This window comes from Gymnoscopelus microlampas, assembly GCF_963454915.1.
Source record: "Gymnoscopelus microlampas genome assembly, chromosome: 10".
Lineage (NCBI taxonomy): Eukaryota > Metazoa > Chordata > Actinopteri > Myctophiformes > Myctophidae > Gymnoscopelus > Gymnoscopelus microlampas.
Window position 1 is genome coordinate 31939301 of NC_139947.1, and position 17233 is coordinate 31956533.

A 17233-nucleotide genomic window follows, 5' to 3' on the forward strand; every position below is an offset into this window, starting at 1 on the left:
GTTGGCCAGCACATGCACTGTCTGTCTACTAACTACGCCACTAATCCTTGCCAGGATACACTGTATACATTACAGCTCCACTCCCACAGACTGAGCATGTGTGATTGCACGGGTGCAGCTGAATGCACTGAAATATACCCAAATGTCCCACACGTGCGACATCTACGTGTGCTTGGCACGCAAGTCATGCTGACACATGCACACACAGTCACTCGCATAATACACACGTGCACAGACACACAGCTCCCCTGGGGCTAACGAGAACACTTATTTATGAAATATACAATACTTACTGGCATCTGAGTCATTCTAAATCTTTAGTCCACCTCAAGCACAAGCAAGCACACTGCAAATCCATTAAAAAAACATACAGGACAGAAGTGGCTGGGCAACATTCCAACAAACTCTTTCTGACCGACATCCCTGACTTCTTGGGACTGTCTTTCAACCCCCAGAGAGCTCACATTGCGCCTCTCCTCTGGTACAGGGAAACGCCTCTCCGACCGCCCCTCCACTCAAGTGACTAACGGAGCGATGGGAGATTCACTGAAGTGACATATGTCGCCATAGATTCTCGCTTGGCAGAGGAGGGTCCTCTAAGCTTGTGACAATGTCCAGGGACAAAGCCTTAACCGCGCCGCGGGGCTATTCAGGGAACATTAGAGAAACGGAGGAAGTACAGGCCTGCCTTTCTCCCTCTTACTCTTTTTTTCACTCCATCACCCACTTTTTCCACCATCCCTCCATCCTTCCCCTCCTCCACTAAATATGCACACCCATTTACGCCCGGTTCCATCTGAATGACTTCAATGTAATGTCTGTTGGCCCCATTGAAAACGGAAGGGAGTCATCACTCTTTCACAAGACCATGGTGGTACAATGTCATTGCCCACCCTCACCCCCACCATAATGTACGGCGCTTGAGGGTACTGAGACATGTTAAGAGTTAAGTTAACACCCTGGAATTCACTGTGCAGTGTAAGAATGGAGAAGCAGATGCCAAAAATAGACATGATCTCTGTAAGTGAATAATACTTAGGCCACATATTATTTATTTTCCTGCTTTTTGTGCCAAACACTGAGATGTGTTTGTGAACATTTCAGTGCCTGCCTTTAGGCCTAAACAGCACTGTCTACCTAGAAGACTAAACTTAATTAGGGCGTCTATTTAAGAGAGGACATCTGTCACCACTCCAAATGGATCGTGTCCATGGCTAAGGAAGAGTCACATTTAAAAACCCACGGAAAGAGGCTCAAAGGTGAAGACTACACACACACACACCTAAGCAAATGAGCACTTATATATTCACACAAAGGTTGACAGGCTGTGTAGACCATATGTACACAAAACTAAAACTAAACACAAAAGGATGACAGCTGTAGGGCACATTTCAACAACAAGATCAATCATAGTGCATTACACAAAACATTTAGAAGCATTAAGACAAAGTGCAATAGAAACACATTATAAAAACATAAAAGCTAAACTAGAGTATGAATATGAGAATAAAAGCCTCAGATATGATTTAATACAGACAACGGAAAACAGAAAATCTGTCAGCCTGGATTTAAAAGGGTTGTAGCAGACCTGCAATTTGATGGGATTTTGACCCAGATATGTGGTGCATATAACTGAAGGCTGCTTCTCCATGTTTAGTTTTGAGTCTGAGGACAGAAAGCAGACCTGTCCCAAATGAACTGTGATGTCTGGATGGTTCATAGCAGAAGTTCAGAAATGCTTTTTGGTATTACACTATTCAGTGCTTTATAAGCTAACCGCAGTCATTTTTAAATGAAATCTTTGACAGACAGGAAGCCAATGTAAAGATCTGAGAACTGGTGTGATTTTTTTTTTTTTATTAATTAGCAAATTATGAGATGTTTTGGGAAAACAACAGTGTTCTGAATTAGTATTGTATAACATACGTTGTCTAGTCTAGGGTAAATACATATATGATGTCACCTGCATTTATTGTTGTGGGTGTTGGGGAAAGTAAAGTAATGTCAGTATGTTATTGCTCAAGTGTGATGTTTCTATAAAATCACAGTTTCACTATTAATCTTTAGAAAGCATAGGCAAGAAAGACTACTTTGTTTTGTTACCAATAGTAACCATTGCTAGGTTACAATTACAAATTAGGTAAATGAGGTGGATTAGCCAATCACAATACAGTATATAGACTCATATACATATAGTATGTAAATATAGACTCAGACAATGTGTGTGTTTGTTTGTTTGTTTAACTAAAATAAAGAAATGAAATAGAACAGTAATAGAACAGAATACATCATAATCTTTAAGAGATGTTGCTGACATGCATGCTGCGGCACACCTGGTCTTCAACCTCCCAGAATTTTCACACTTCTTCCCTCTTTTGCGTTCCCTTCACTAACTTCCGGCTACTGTCACACCGAGTACAAAACACTGGTGATGGCCTACAAAGCAGTCAAGGGCATGGCATCCCCTTACCTTCAGGACATGATCCAACCACTTACCACTCACTTATCTAACACATGGAAGTATGTTCGTCCCTTCCCTAAAACACCCTGGTCAACGCTACGGCATTCTAGACTCTTCTTCCTCCTGGCTTCCAAGTAAGCACTGTCAATAAAGTATAGCCTTGTGACCAACAATTCCCAAGGCCTTGTGGCCAATAGTTCAAGCCTATCTTCTGTTTCCTTAGCATGAGGCAGCTTGATGTACAAAGTACACCTGCTGGACATGACGCTAGCGTGTCGCATTGACTTACCCCCAATCCAACCCTTTATGGTGAGAGCCAAGCAGGGAGGCAATGGGAAGCATTTTTTATAGTCTCTGGTAGACAAGGCCAGGGATTGAACCTTGACCTCACAGACTCAGGGCGGACACTCTAACCACAAGGCCACTGAGCTGGTATCCCTGGCTTCCAAGCTATGGAATAACACCCCCCACTCCCCCGACTCGCTCCCCATTTTCCGTCACAGTCTGAGAACTCACCTCTTCAGACTCTACTTCAACCCTTAGTATTCTTGTATCTGTTCTTGTGGCATGTGTTGATAGATGCTAGTTATACTATGTAGATGATTAGGTTACCTGTTCACATAATTATGTTTGTTTATCCCTGCCGGGAGGCCGGAACGGCCGAAGGCGAGGGATTATGTTTTCGCTCCTGTGAATTTGTTTAGTTATTTTCTTGCTTGACCACAAATGCTAAGAATCTTAAATATAATGTTGGTCAGATAGATTTGATGTTTACCTGGTAAGCTAGTTTCTTTGAAGCGCTAAATTGTTTTCTTTGCACTCTACTTATGTGACTCTGTTTGTTGACTAGGGTTAGTCATTTACTTGGATCTCACACTTGTAAGCCACTCTGGATAATGCCTTGTAAATTGTAATTGTAATTCTATTCTATGCTTATGATAACTGTTTACCATCATTATGCCATGCAGCAAGAAACTCACAAAATGAATTCAGAGAGGTTACGCTGGCTTGTGACTGTATTTTCTGTCAGAGCTCATGATCCGGCCGGAACATTGGTCCTTGTTAGTTCAACCACCTCCGGAACCAGTGCCGTTCATCAGGGTGAATTCCTGTTTGATGCCTCATCAACATCTTGACACGCTGTAATAACTAAATAACAACCCTTGTCCTTTCCCATATGCCTTTGCTATGATGCATTTCCTCCATAACCACAGTTGTTGCCTTTGGCATTTTCTGGTAATTGCTAGGCTGTTACCTTTGACTTTGAGCAAAGGTCACGCACTACACAATTACAAAATGCATGCATCCATCAGATCAAACCTGTTAACAAACTTGATATGCTGCAACGTAGGATCACAGAGATTAAAAAGCAGTAAATTGTAGACAATGTAATGAAAGAAAGGCAAGAGACAGCAAGGCAGGTTACATCTAGTGTAATGATGATGGCTATTGTCATCAAACTATGTGTAGAGCTATGACAGGGATGATTTACTAAATGTTTTCAGAGGGGGAAAAAAGTACATTGTCAACATAGTTAATGCAACAATGATAGGAGGAGTAGGTTTCGTAGTTCCTCAAACATGTCACTGCTGACAGAGATGAAGACAGCCAACAAACACAATCCAATCTTGAACAAACATGACTGGATCTTCTCAAACACTTTCTCCTTCCTAGGTTGCTTTATAAGAAGTACACGAGCCATGACGCTGTGTCAAATAAGTTCAACTACTTAATAATTCTGTAAAACTTAAAGGGAAATGTGATGAGAAGGAATATATAATTAAGCCAATTCTTGGTGTGTTCTAGAAAAGCTATTAAGCATTAAGAGCTTGCTGAGATATGCTGGGCAGGTTTTTACAACTAGTTCCTAATCCGACCGCCATGAATTTCAAAGGGTTTTTTGTTTGGTCGACTGAGTCAGGTGAAGAAGTGCTCATCAAAACCAGTCGTGGATGAGTAGTGATATCTCTATTGTATGTCTTGCTCTCTCGTGCATGTGTGTGCGTGTGTGCATAAGTGTGTCTATATTTAGTCAGTGACCCCCCATAACTGGTAAAAATGTAGGCCATATGCATACTTGGCAAGCAGTACTACTGTAATGAATAGTCGATTTCACAATGCAAAATATATAATATTCCTCTCCTTCAAGTGGTTCTTTGTGCATGACTTTGTCAGAACACCATAAGGGCTGCAACTACTGATTATTCTTTTTAGATAATAAAATAGTCCAGAAGAACATTTGTATTTTTACTTTTTATACAGTATATCAACTTTTTTATAACAGACTAAATCGATTAGTCTCATGATCAACCTAGTCCATTAGTCTTTCTTAGTCCTATTTTATACTTCATTCTACAACAGTGTCACGCACAAATAATTTAATGAATACAGATCTACATGCTCACAATGCGTTGCATCGCAATGATCAAAATCTTTTTATTTATAGTAGATTAAATCACGTAGTTCAATGAAGTGCTGCACCCCTATAACCCACCTCATGGTTGAGAAACTGTTCTAGAGGAAACATTAGCGTATGGGTGTTTCGAATGAATGTAGTTGGGTGTGGGTATGTGTATGTGTTTGTGTGTGCATGCCTGTCTGTCGGCATACTAGTCGTTGCCTGTAAATGTAGATGAGTATCTCAAAGTAAACACAAATCAATGTTTAAGGAAAAGAACAGAATCTGTGAATCAGCTGTGATCAGTATCATGACTGATCACTGCATGCAATGTAGATATGTTAACTGATTGCCTTTTGCACTGCACATAACATCCACCCCATATTCCACCCCTCTTTTTTTTAAACTACACAGTAAAATCCTCAGTGATAATTTAACTCAGAGTAAGTGTAACCAAGTGGGTTACACGTGTAAATGGACCCATAGTGGTCCATTTGGGTGGATACATTTGTACACTCTCAGAGTTACAAATGGATAAATTAACACTGATAATTTTTTAGGTGTATTTGACTGACTGATGAAGAAAAATTGTGACTGCCTTTCATATTAAACGATCTCTGCCTGTAGTGTAGAATGCCAAATAGTAGCCTTTATTATACTACCAAATCCCTGATTAAAATAAAAACAAAATATATATTTTTTTAAATCAGGGACTCATTACAGTGCATTTCCTGGGTGGAAATACCTCCTTCACCTTAACAAGTAGCATGCCAAGTTGTGCGGTAGTGCAATCCCTATATTTAATTTCATTTGTTATTAGAAAGTGAAGAAAGTGAGGAAATGGCAGAAGCCCAAACATCCTTAATATCCAGCAGTTGTGCTGACTCCCTAGAGTTTCAGAAGCAAGCAGGTAAGGTCGTAAAACAAGCCCTCTCCTTACCTTCAAGACAGTGTTTCATGGCTCGTCAGTCACAGCTGTAACATGTCAACTTGTTGTTGTGTATGAGGCTGCCTAAGCACCCTTCAGAACATAGTAATCATCTGGGGCAGAAAGCCAGCCCACACATCGAATGCATCACACTTCAAACCTGTACTTCCAGTGTTATGTAAAAAAATAAAAAAAAAAGACATGGGTGACTTGGCTGCAAGTTCGGGGGAACGAAGCATTTTTGAAAAACCATTGAAGGGCTCCAGCAAAAGCATTGCAAAGTAGTTGCAAGGAAAGTCATGGCTAAAGATATTCAAACTATTCATTTCCCCATGCATTTGGCCAGGTTCCAGGGGTTGACATGACCTGCGGTTGATGAAAGTATTGATTCGCTTGAAGTTGGTGCATGTGGCCATTCTTCACAGCTGATTGGTTTTGGCAACTTGATCAGAATGCACCACAGCGTGAAAGATTCTGGGGTCATCAAACCCAATGACTGTTCACCCGATTCCCTATATACTATGCTGAAAACTATGCCATAGTGGGAATTGGCTGAATTCCACAGGCCTTCACTGCTTTAATCTGACCCTCGACATAAATGTTATTGTTGTCGACTGCACGTAGGCAGAATCTATTTTGCAGAGGAGTGTCATTCATTAGAGTGCAGGCAAGCTTGCTCAGTCAAGGGTTAAGTGGTTGGAGCTTTGGCACACACGCTGTGTGAGGACCTGTGAAGAAGCAGGCCTCTAAATAAGAGCAAGTCTGGCACGCAAAACAGTTGGCAAGCCATTACATTTTACTACCTCAAATTCCCTACCATACTAAAACACAGTCCCTGAGGATTAGGTATTTCCTCGGCAAAGGAAATATCCGCCACCAACCGCTCATTAACCTCTCAATTTCCTGTTCATAGAAACATGGCACTAATTGCAGTATGCCCTACTGAACTGCAGCCACACCAAAGATTCTCATAATGTCAATACATCAAAAATCAAACCCTGTCGCCTGCAACAACTTAACAGACTGGCTCACAGCTACAGAAACAACATGCCTGTTCCTCGGTGGGTCTGTATAAAACACATGCTTTGGCACCACTTAAGAGGGACAATGAGTGGCATTCAGGAGCTAAATCAGTGTGCCACAGCTTAGCAAAGGGACATCATGGAGGGAAACAGACAACTCCCAGCTTCCTCTCTTCAAGTGTTGAGGCCACCAGCAGGCCCAGTCTTCACGCCTTAGTTGACCCTGACACATACTTCATCGTTGGTGTTGCAGAAAGAGACAGATACGGTTGTCACTGTGACTTCAGCAGCAATACTGCAGCTTATAGTCCATAAGCTGGTAATTAATTATATTATGGGATGAGCTTGAAGATCTAAAGTGGTATTAGCTCAGTGATATCTTTTATAAAACGTCCATCAAATGTTTATTCAACCAAAGTGATTGTCAGACAAATCTTTAATTATGGTTTCATGTGATATATTATATTGTGATATATATTCATTTAGATATTTATTTAAAAATAAATCTTTCATTGATTAAGCTAATTGGCCTAAATGAGCTCTAATTTTGAGCTCTTATCCTTGTTCACATATTTTTGTTATTTAGATTAGTTTTGCTTTGAATATTTTTAAATAGCATGTTTAGTTTAGACAGATGCTAGGTTTGATTGTTATCTGGTAGGCCTATTCGTTGCTTTGCAGCACTACATTGCACACTAGTTATGTGTCTATTTACCCTGTTGTTTGTTGACTAGGGCACATGCCATTCATACCACGTTCACACTAGTGACGACCAAAGCTATAAAACAACCAAGCGTGGCCAGCTACAGTACACTGCTGCTGAGTGGCCATTGAAGTCTTGCTCAAGCCACACTAAATGAAATGGTATAGGGTTACATAGCACAGAATGAGTTTTTTCTCATTCCTGCTCCAGAACGGAGCAGGAATTTGTGGAAAAAGAGAAGGGAGTGGAAATGGTGAAACACAAACATCTGATTGATTGACGCTTCACTGCGTCATTGGAGCATTATGTATTTTCGTAGCACGTAACACCTGTGACGCAGCAACAAGTGTCAGGCGTCATGCTGCATTCACACTACCAAGTTTGACCAGCTACATTGATGCAGAGTCGCTGTTGAGATGTTGCTCAAGCCACACTGCGTAATTGAAAAGGGTAGGGTTAAATAGCACAGGGAACTGGTTAACGGCAAGAATGAGTTCTTCTTCCATTTACAGAATGGAGCATGAATTGTGGGGAGAGGCAAGGTGAGTGGAAATGGTGAATCAAAAACATGATTTCTTTATGCTTCACTGCGTCATTGGAGCGCAAAAAAAAAGTTGAAGCCAGCTCAACTCACGCAGCGACAAGTGACAGGCATGAGCTTTCCATTGAAAATGACTGGCCTGTTGCTTTGTCACACTAGTGTGAAGACAGCATTAGTGCATGATTACACATGTGCTTTTCTGAAACAGATGCGTTGGAGAGCTTTTGACCGTATCAACCAATAGGAAACAAGCGTGTGGTTGACCCTACTTGTCAGGCTTTTGGCTTGTAGTTTTCTTTCTGTGAGCCCACCACTCCAATATAAGTCAAACAATGTAAACTACACATCAACAAATTGATTTCCATGCACTTCATCTCTGGCACTGCAAGACAACATGGGTAATTGACACATTCGATGCCTTGGCATGCGTTGGCCACTCCCATTGCATTGAGATGAGTATGTGTGACCGCACCTTTACTCTGATTTAGCGCTTGTAAGTCGCTCTGTGGCTAAATTACTACATTTCAGGTTAAATCATACATTGTGCTGCTGGATGAACTATAAACATGAAGCATTAAGTGTGAATACAATAACAAAGAATGTGTTGGTCTGCTTATAAAAAAAAGTATAGCAATATCTAAAATGTAAAATGTACAGATGTTGTTTGTTTTCTCTGTTCAACAGAGAAACGTTGGAAGGGGGAGGGGGGGGGGGGGGGGGGGTGACTGCCGCTTGCCATGAATACACCTGTTGACACTGACAGCACCGGCTTTCGTCTGCTCTCATCTACTGTAGCTCTTGTGGGTGGGAAAGAAAGAGATGATAGATATCCACTGCAATGTTTCAGAGAAGTCCAGGCATTTTTTTGTGACAAGTTGTGGCAGACTGCATTTTATCAGGTGTAGAATCTGTATCTGCTCTACCTACCCTTATTGTGTGGATTCAAATTCACCACTAAAGGCCTTAAACCCGATTTATACTCATGGAAGCGACCTGATGTTAGCTTGTAGATCTGCTATTTTCGGTGCGTGACACAGTTGTACAACAGAGCATAAATTAGGCAATTTGAAAAGACAAGCCTGTCTATGGAGTGAGACTTGTCTAGTCTTGTGGCATACGCAAACACTGTGCTTTCACTCTAACCCCTCCACGTGTTCGCTCCACCCCCCTGTTTACACGGCAGAGTCTTGCTCTGGAGTTGACATTCATCAAAATTAAGGCAGACTAAAAGGAAAAAGAGAAAAGAATGGAGCGATCTTCCTATCATCCTGAAAAGACACGCTGGTTTCTCTCTTCAAAAGGGACACACCTGGAGCCTTGCTTTCTTCTCAAACATGACATAAATTATACTTTGCAAAGAGTATTCTTGCAACTTTAACAATTGTTCGCCTTCATGAAAATAGCCTAAGCCATAAGCCACAATCCCATAAATGTTCTTGACATAAAGCACTAACATGCATAATTTGTGCAGATAAAAAAAAGGAGCGCAACGTTTTGTAATCACAATAACCACTTTCCTCTACAAGCTCACAACACCATCATGATTACTACATGAGCATGTAGATGTGCTATTTTCCCTATTTGTCATTCGACTAAGTATATGTATATACCATATATAAGTGGTTAAATGGTTGACATATGGGACAGCGGTGAAAGATCCTGAGCATTACATATGCAGTGCTTTATAATACTGTACATCAGTGTTTTATACACAATAAAAATAAATGGTGAACATTATACACTCCTCCCAATGCTCCTCCAACATTAATAGAGATTTTAGATGGAAAGAAAGTGAGGGAAAACAATTTACCTGGCAGCCATCGCACCCTTGTAAAATTGTTACAAATTGCCCACCGGTCCTATAACTCATTTGGAATTCATCAGAAATGGATGACACCTTCCCCTCCCCATAAGTCGCTGAGAGGCACTGAGTTTCAAACCATCTGCTGTAACAACTTGAGAGAATAAGGCTTATGAGTCATCCCCACTTTAAAGTGTACCTCACACACATTCCTCAAATATCATTAAATCTTATGCAAGCTGTGACAAGGGCTGCCCGAAAAACTCGCACTAAAACAAATAAGGCCTCTACAAGGCCTCTACTGGCCTTCGTGACTGTGATATGCAACACAATCAAGCAACTATTGACACACAAGGCGTTGGTAGTAATAATGTAAGTCACTTTGGTGAGTCAATTTATCACGATAGCCTACCATTAAAAAAGTCAATGATACTCCTTCCAAAATGGCATCACCTTCCTCCTGAAACAAGGTGACTGATGGTGTATAAAATATGATGTGGCATTGTTAAAGGTAGCTTGGCACTTTATCGGGTCAGTATTTTCCTCCAGTCTTATAAATTCACTATATTTTCCTTTCACCTATCGGGTCACTTTAACCCGGTACGCCCTTATCACATACTGTATTAACATTAATGCGATGGAGCAGGTCGGTGCCAATACCGATTGAGGAGACTGCACCTAAGGGCATGGAAGGCTTCTGGGTCTTGGGACAATTATTTGTGTGTCCTTTGCAAACGATGGCCTCCCTGGTGTCTTACACCCATGACAGGAGTACCCCTTTAAAAAGTGTCAGAGGCTTGCTGCATTTGCATTTTGGAACACCATGAATGAACGTGTTTGTTCTGCGTGCCCAGTTCAAAGAGTCCATTAAGGAGTGTTTTACGGGTTCTATAGTGTGGAGTCGGAAGTTTGGGGGAGTTGATGGGTGAGGCAGTGACACTGCAAAGAAAGTGGTTGTAAAGAACGCCACCGTCCCATATCATCACGCTGATATACAGCCGTCACCCTACTCGGCGGTTTTCAACCTGCGAGCAGGTGCATCAAATTAAAAGTGACAAGATAAAACAGGGGTTAATGAATGTTATAACAGAGACATGAAACACTGTGGCAGGTTGTATTTAAACTGCCATAGGCTGGTTCCGTATTCAGAGCCAAGTATTAACTCCCAGCCTGTTTACCCTCAGTGAGATTACTACATCCCCTATGGCAACTTACTTTGCTGACTGCCAATTATCACTCAAACACCCTGTCTACTCTTTTCTGAAGACCACCAGTTGTGAAGATTGTTTTTGCCCAATTATTACATTTAAAATGTAACAATGGCCTTAAAAATGGCCTTTCAAGTGGTTCTCAACCTTTGAGGCTGTGACCCACCAAAATAATCATATTTGAACTGGGGACCCCCCACCCTGACAAGCACTTGGAACTGTAGGAGTTGAGGCAATACATTTTGTTTCACTCGGTTCCACAGATGCAAATTGTGAAAATAACACATTTTGGGCCAATGTTTGACCGGTTTGACGCAGTAATGGTTATATTTTTAATTTTTGTCTTAAAGGTCCTTAAATCGTAACTTTAGAAATGTGCAGATACACTTATACTGTATGTTGGTTTATTTACTGTTTAAGTGAGAAAACAATGTTGCACATTAAGCAAAACCTCTGGGGACCCACCCAAAATAATTTGGGGACCCCGGCCCACAGGTTGAGAACCACTGCCCTAAAGGACATATGGGGTGGGTACTTATGACAATGACATAGTAATTATGGGATACATAGGAATTGTTACAAGCTTATCTGTTCAAGTGACAACATGTTGGGAAAAAAATGAAATTGCTGTCATTACTAAGAACTGGTCTTCCTAAGAACAGTGAAAAAGTCTGGCACGTCCATTTGGGTAATATTTTACACTCTTAAGAGTTATATTATTAACACTTAGCATTTTATTGTGCATAGAGACTTCCCACAATGTTTGTGCAATAAAAAGAAGGCTGCCCACAGAAGGCTATGAGGTGTTCTCAAAGATAATTCAGTAAATCAACAGACACGCCTATTCAAGTTGCTACTGTGCTAAATTGCGGGTTGCGGTTTCAACTGTTGTGACATCCAAGAAGGTTTATTTGTACCTCACTCATACAAGTATGTGCAGTGAAATGCTTGTGTGCCATGCTTCACAGACTATGCTAACAATATATAATGAAACAAAACAAGGTATAACTAGAAAAAATGCTCCTCGGAGCACAGGTCTCCGCCAGGCCAGGTAGGTTATTGTGGGCCAGCAATGTTCGGAATTCAGTCATTATAGAGGTGAGTGGAATCGCTGCCTTCATAATTTGAGGCATTTTGTTTAACTAGAGGACAGGTTCCCTACTTCGCACCACCAATCCGACTGATATGCCCATATCTATGCCCATGGAGATCTCTGTATCAGTCAGTCCGTGTCTCCTTCCTTTGGTTGTGTCAGCTCCCGTTATTCTGCCATTATCCCATTTTATGATGACCTTCTGGCCTATTTTATGTGGTGATAGCAGGGTTGTGTTTAACCACTTTCAACCTGGTGTCCCTATTTTGGGAATTTTTCAAATTTTCACATGAAAATGTTGGATAGACCTCCTAACTGGAAAAGCTCACAGTCTCGGCTCACAAAGCTGCACATTACGTGTGAAGGGACCATCGAGGACGATGGCTACGAAATGCTCCAGGTGGATTTCGCCAACCAGTTTGTGGGAGGGGGTGTGACGGCTTCCGGGCTGGTCCAGGAGGAGATCCGTTTCCTGATCAACCCGGAGCTCATCGCGTCCCGCCTCTTCACCGAAGCCCTGGGCCACAACGAGTGCCTCATCATCACAGGCACTCAGCAGTACAGTAAAAACACAGCTACAAATGGGCCGGCAGGCATGACGACGCAACGCCAAGGGACGACTGGCAGAGAAAATGTGAAATTGTGGCAATCGATGCACTGCGGTTCCACAGCTTTCTGGAACAGTTTCACCCTGCCAGGATCAACAGAGAAATGAATAAGGCCTACTGTGGCTTTGCTCGCCCCGGGGAAAGAGAAGAGAATCTCTCTGCGGTGGCCACAGGGAACTGGGGCTGCGGTGCATTCGGGGGAGACACTCGACTCAAAGCTCTGCTCCAGATGCTAGCAGCTGCTGAGGCAGGACGAGATGTGGCCTATTTCACCTTTGGTGACAGCAAACTCATGACAGACGTCCACAAGTTGCACTCGTTCCTCACCCAGAGGTGCATCAGCGTCGGGGACGTTTATGATCTCCTGGGGCGGTACTACAGCTCCGTGTGTAAGAGCTCCCTCGGCCGGCGCCCTGATGTCAGCCTCTACGCCTTCATCTACCAGGAGGTCAGCTCCTCCTCCCCGGCGTCCCGCGGCTCAGACGGGCTTCTTGAAAAGCCACTTGCACTTCTTGAAAGCCACTTTCAAGAAGTGCCTCCAGAATAGGTTAGCAAGGACCGGTAGTGATGCATCCCGCCGCCCCATGAGGAGGATGTTTGGTGTCAAGGGTCTCCACCTTTGGTCGTTTCCCAAACCGCGAGTGATCATTTCCTCCGTGGTTCTGTCCCTGTTTAATTTTTTTCCCAAGGTTGCATGCCATGAATCACGTCCAGATGCAAACAGCCACAGTGTGCACATTTCTTCCGCAGATCGCAGTCCCTGGCCTTATGAAATCGCCCACAATTCCAGCACATACCTTCCGTCAGGATCCAGCGTTCTCTCTGAACCATGGTTAGCTGTTTGAAGCTATCGCAGTAGTCCAGTGTATGCTTAGTGTTGTTACAGTATGGGCAATACTTTCTGACGTCTTCCCCTCCCTTCTGTCCCTTGGACTGCACAGGATTCAGATTCGTAGTGTTTAGCATTACGTTCACCGGTCTCCTATTTCGATGGGCAGCTCTCCGTGGACTATGGACGGCGGGTGGCTGAGCAGCCCTGCGTGGGCTGGGGAGACGCATTGTCCGGTGCAGAGCCCGCATTGGGCTCCGTCCCCGAGAGCTCCTCCGTGCCTCGGTCGGCCGCAGTTCCATCTCAAATCCTAGCCATTTTGCCAAATCTGGAAGAGACGGGATCAGGATGTGTTCAGTGTGGGCAAACCTGCGGAACATCACCCCTACGTCAGATGAAAGTCTGTCCAGGAGGTGAGTAACGTAGTTTCCGCAGGCCAGCTCCACTCTTCCTGCCCTCCCTGCCTTGGAGAACAAGCCCAACAATGCAGAATCTTCAGAGCGAATGTTCGGAATGCCCCGTTATCTTCCCTGCTGATGCGCGGACCCCGTATAAGGTCAGAGATGCCCTGCAGGGCCACTTGATGAGGCTGACCGAACTGCTTTGCCAGGGCCGTCATAGTTCTCCAGTAGGGACTAGATGAAGCTGTATAGGACTCTGCCACCAAACAGGCATCTTCCAGCTTCAGATGGTCACGTAGGATGCGGAACTTGAACTTCTCAGGGGTGTTGGGAGGGAAGGCATCCTCCAAAGCTCCACTTAATGCTCGAATACCCTAGGGTCTGGGGAGTCGAGAACCCGTATGCTGGGTACCAGTCCCCGATATGTCATCTCCCCTAGATGGTTATGTCGCCGGTCGATTGGGGATCTCGACTGGTGCCTCGTTGCTGTCCGATGGGACTGTTGAGATCGCTGTTGGTGCCTCCAGGCCGTCTGGCGGGACCGCTGCCTGGGCCTAGAGTATCCTCTCCTGCCGGATGGATCCCGGTCTGATGAAGAAGAACTATGTCTGGAAGAGTAATTTTCATTCTGGAGAGTAACTCAGACCTCTGAGGGGCTCGTGATCCCGTCTTCGGCCCATCAGGGATCTCTCAGAGGAGCTACTGGTCTCGGTAGAGGAAGGACTTTATCTGACATGCCTGGAACGATGAGATCGACCAGAGCGTTGTGGTTCCCATGCGTGTCCCTGTTGCAACAAGCAACTACTTGCAACCATTATCCCAAATAACAGTTGCAAGGAGTTGCATTGGTGTGGACTGGCCTTAAAACTGTTTTGTTGCAAGGAGTCGCAACTAGTTGCATTGGTGCGGTCTGGCCTTTATGCCCATGCCCATATATGGAGATCTCTGTATGGCCCTCACACCTATTTTGCACCGCCAATCCGACTGATATGCCAATATATGGAGACCTGTCAGTCCTTGTCCCCTTTATGCCCATATATGGAGATCCCTAATGTCATCAGTATATGACCATGTATGGGCATGCCCCCTTTTGTGCCCATATATGGAGCTGAGTGATTTGTTTGCTCCTGATGCCATGATGACACATTGAGGTTAGAAAACACACTCCATATTTAGATGCATTGGGAACTTATATGGTTCTGGCTGAGTCATGGTGACATGAGTGTGACATCAGAGGTCCGCCCAAGCCCCCAGAACCCAGTGCTTGCATTGAAGCGAAATGGACATGCTGGCCATTCGTAGGTACTGCAGCTTAAACGGACGGGGCCACTGCAAATGTACGAGCGAAAACGGTTTCGACCAATGGGCTTGACTCACGAGCTTGCGCACAAGCTTGCGCACGGGGCCGCGCACCTCTGTGACGTAAAACGCGTCACTTCTGTGACGCAGAACGTATCACAGTGGCCCCAAATAGGCTACGCCCATCACACTTTACAACCCGGAAGAAGGGGTGAATTCGCTTCATGCGCTGGGTGAGCAACTCAATGCAAGTGGATGGGAGGCGATATCCGGTGCCCTCTCTATTATTTTTAACTCTATGCCGCCCGCCAGCCGGTCCTCCCTTAAGCCAATTTTAATATAAGGAAGCGAACCACTCCCGCAAACTTTAGATGCCAATCTTAGCCAATCAGGATGGAATATGGAAAAACATACTCTATAGTCATGGTCACATGACTATAGAAATAATGTGTACAGATTTGTGTGATGTTTGGACAAAATCTGTAGAAGTACTATAAAAACAATTGTTTTGCAAAAATCGGCCTCCTGGTGGCAATATAACATGCCGATGTGAAAGTTTGGGGCATAGGTTCTGTGTGTGCACAGTTTCACGTCGATCGGTAGTAGTTAAATTGTGCAAGGATGTCTTGCCTGTGTATTCTTGGTTTGGTTTTGTAAGTTGCAAGCTTCTCTGATTGGACTTCTGATGCATCAAGACCATGTACCTCCCATCACATTAATATTAATATTGAATCACATCCCTCAGAATAACATGTGTTGTGCGTGCCTAATGAATGCACCTCTGCCAGGAAATGTTTACAGGGAAGAGAATGTGGGATCTCTTGATAATCCACACATGCTATTGCTGCAGCTATGTCACGCCAGCATTGTTGTTGTGAAGCCATCTTTTATTTTATTTCTTCTTGGGCTTTTCTGGCTTTTCTGGCTTTATTGGATAGTACAGTGAAGAGTGACAAGAAACAGGGAGAGAGACAGGGAGTGACGCGCAGCAAAGGCTATCGGGCTCAGGAATCAAACCTGCGATTCACTGTCAGGCTGCATTATTGCCTATGTGGTATGTGCCTTAACCACTAGGCCATCGGCACCCTGTTATGTTGTGGTTCCATCTTTATGAAAATAAGTATTTGAAAAGTTCACTCTTGTGCAATCCTATAATCGGCAGTGCATGTACAGTATTATGCAGATACCTTGCTTGTTTTTTATTCTTTCTTTTCCCCCTCGCTCCCCCTGTCCCTACCCCTCTTCTTATCTTTTTTTTCTTTCTGGAAACAACAAAAAACGATCGACCTTGCACGAAAACAAGTTTCACCCGCTGTTTTACACGTGTAAACCTCTGATGTGATAATAAAGATGATTCTAATTCTGATTCTGACGTACAATTGTATGGTCAGCCCCAGATTTGGAACGGTGATAAACGGTTTTGATGCACTGTAGGGACAAATGTGTTCCCGATGTCCCCATCCTCATATAGACAGAATGGGCCTTGGTGAGTTTACAGGTGTACAAGAGTGGGTGAAATACTTTTTTGAATACAAGTTTTAAAGTTGTCTTCATTATCCTTGTAGAGCAGTAACCATAAAACCACCAGACAGAAAATGAAAAAGAAAACAATAAAATCACATTGAATTGTTATTATTATTTATATCTGTGGGAGGCTGGGAGCAGGAACTGTTTAATCGTTGCCCGCTTCTCCTACAGTTACGGTGGGTTAAATGCAGAGGACAAATTCCAGGTACCGGTATGTGCAAATGCACTTGACAAATACCCTAACAGTATCAAAACAACAACAAATTAGATTTAGAGTCTATTGGTGCTGCATCTTAGCAGATTGTACTGCCAAGTCTGAACAGGCACAGAGTTTGTTTGTTTTGTGCAAAGTATTGAGGTGAACTAACATGACAGACTGACAGTTAAAACCCTGGCAACACATGAGGAACATTT

At 43.4% G+C, this 17233-nt stretch overlaps 2 protein-coding genes across 8 annotated transcripts in view; one reads left to right on the plus strand and one right to left on the minus strand.

The window, feature by feature from the left end:
* LOC311053829 (neural cell adhesion molecule L1-like protein) overlaps positions 1-17233 on the minus strand; it is an 86018-nt gene that overhangs the window by 56508 nt on the left and 12277 nt on the right. Inside the window, exon 1 of one of the 7 annotated variants that reach the window (XM_084069527.1) lies at positions 9864-10002. The exons of 4 other annotated variants lie outside the window; for them this stretch is intronic. The gene's annotated coding sequence lies outside the window, so the exon portion shown is untranslated. Of the gene's footprint in view, positions 1-293; positions 421-5799; positions 5893-9863; positions 10003-17233 lie in introns of those variants that run through there. 2 more of the 7 variants (XM_084069528.1, XM_084069529.1) reach the window with 2 other exon arrangements.
* Positions 12451-13310, plus strand: LOC311054185 (poly(ADP-ribose) glycohydrolase-like; the record flags this gene model as incomplete). The annotated part of the gene is given in 2 exon segments (XM_084070063.1): positions 12451-12729; positions 12732-13310. Coding segments are annotated over 2 exon segments (858 nt in total).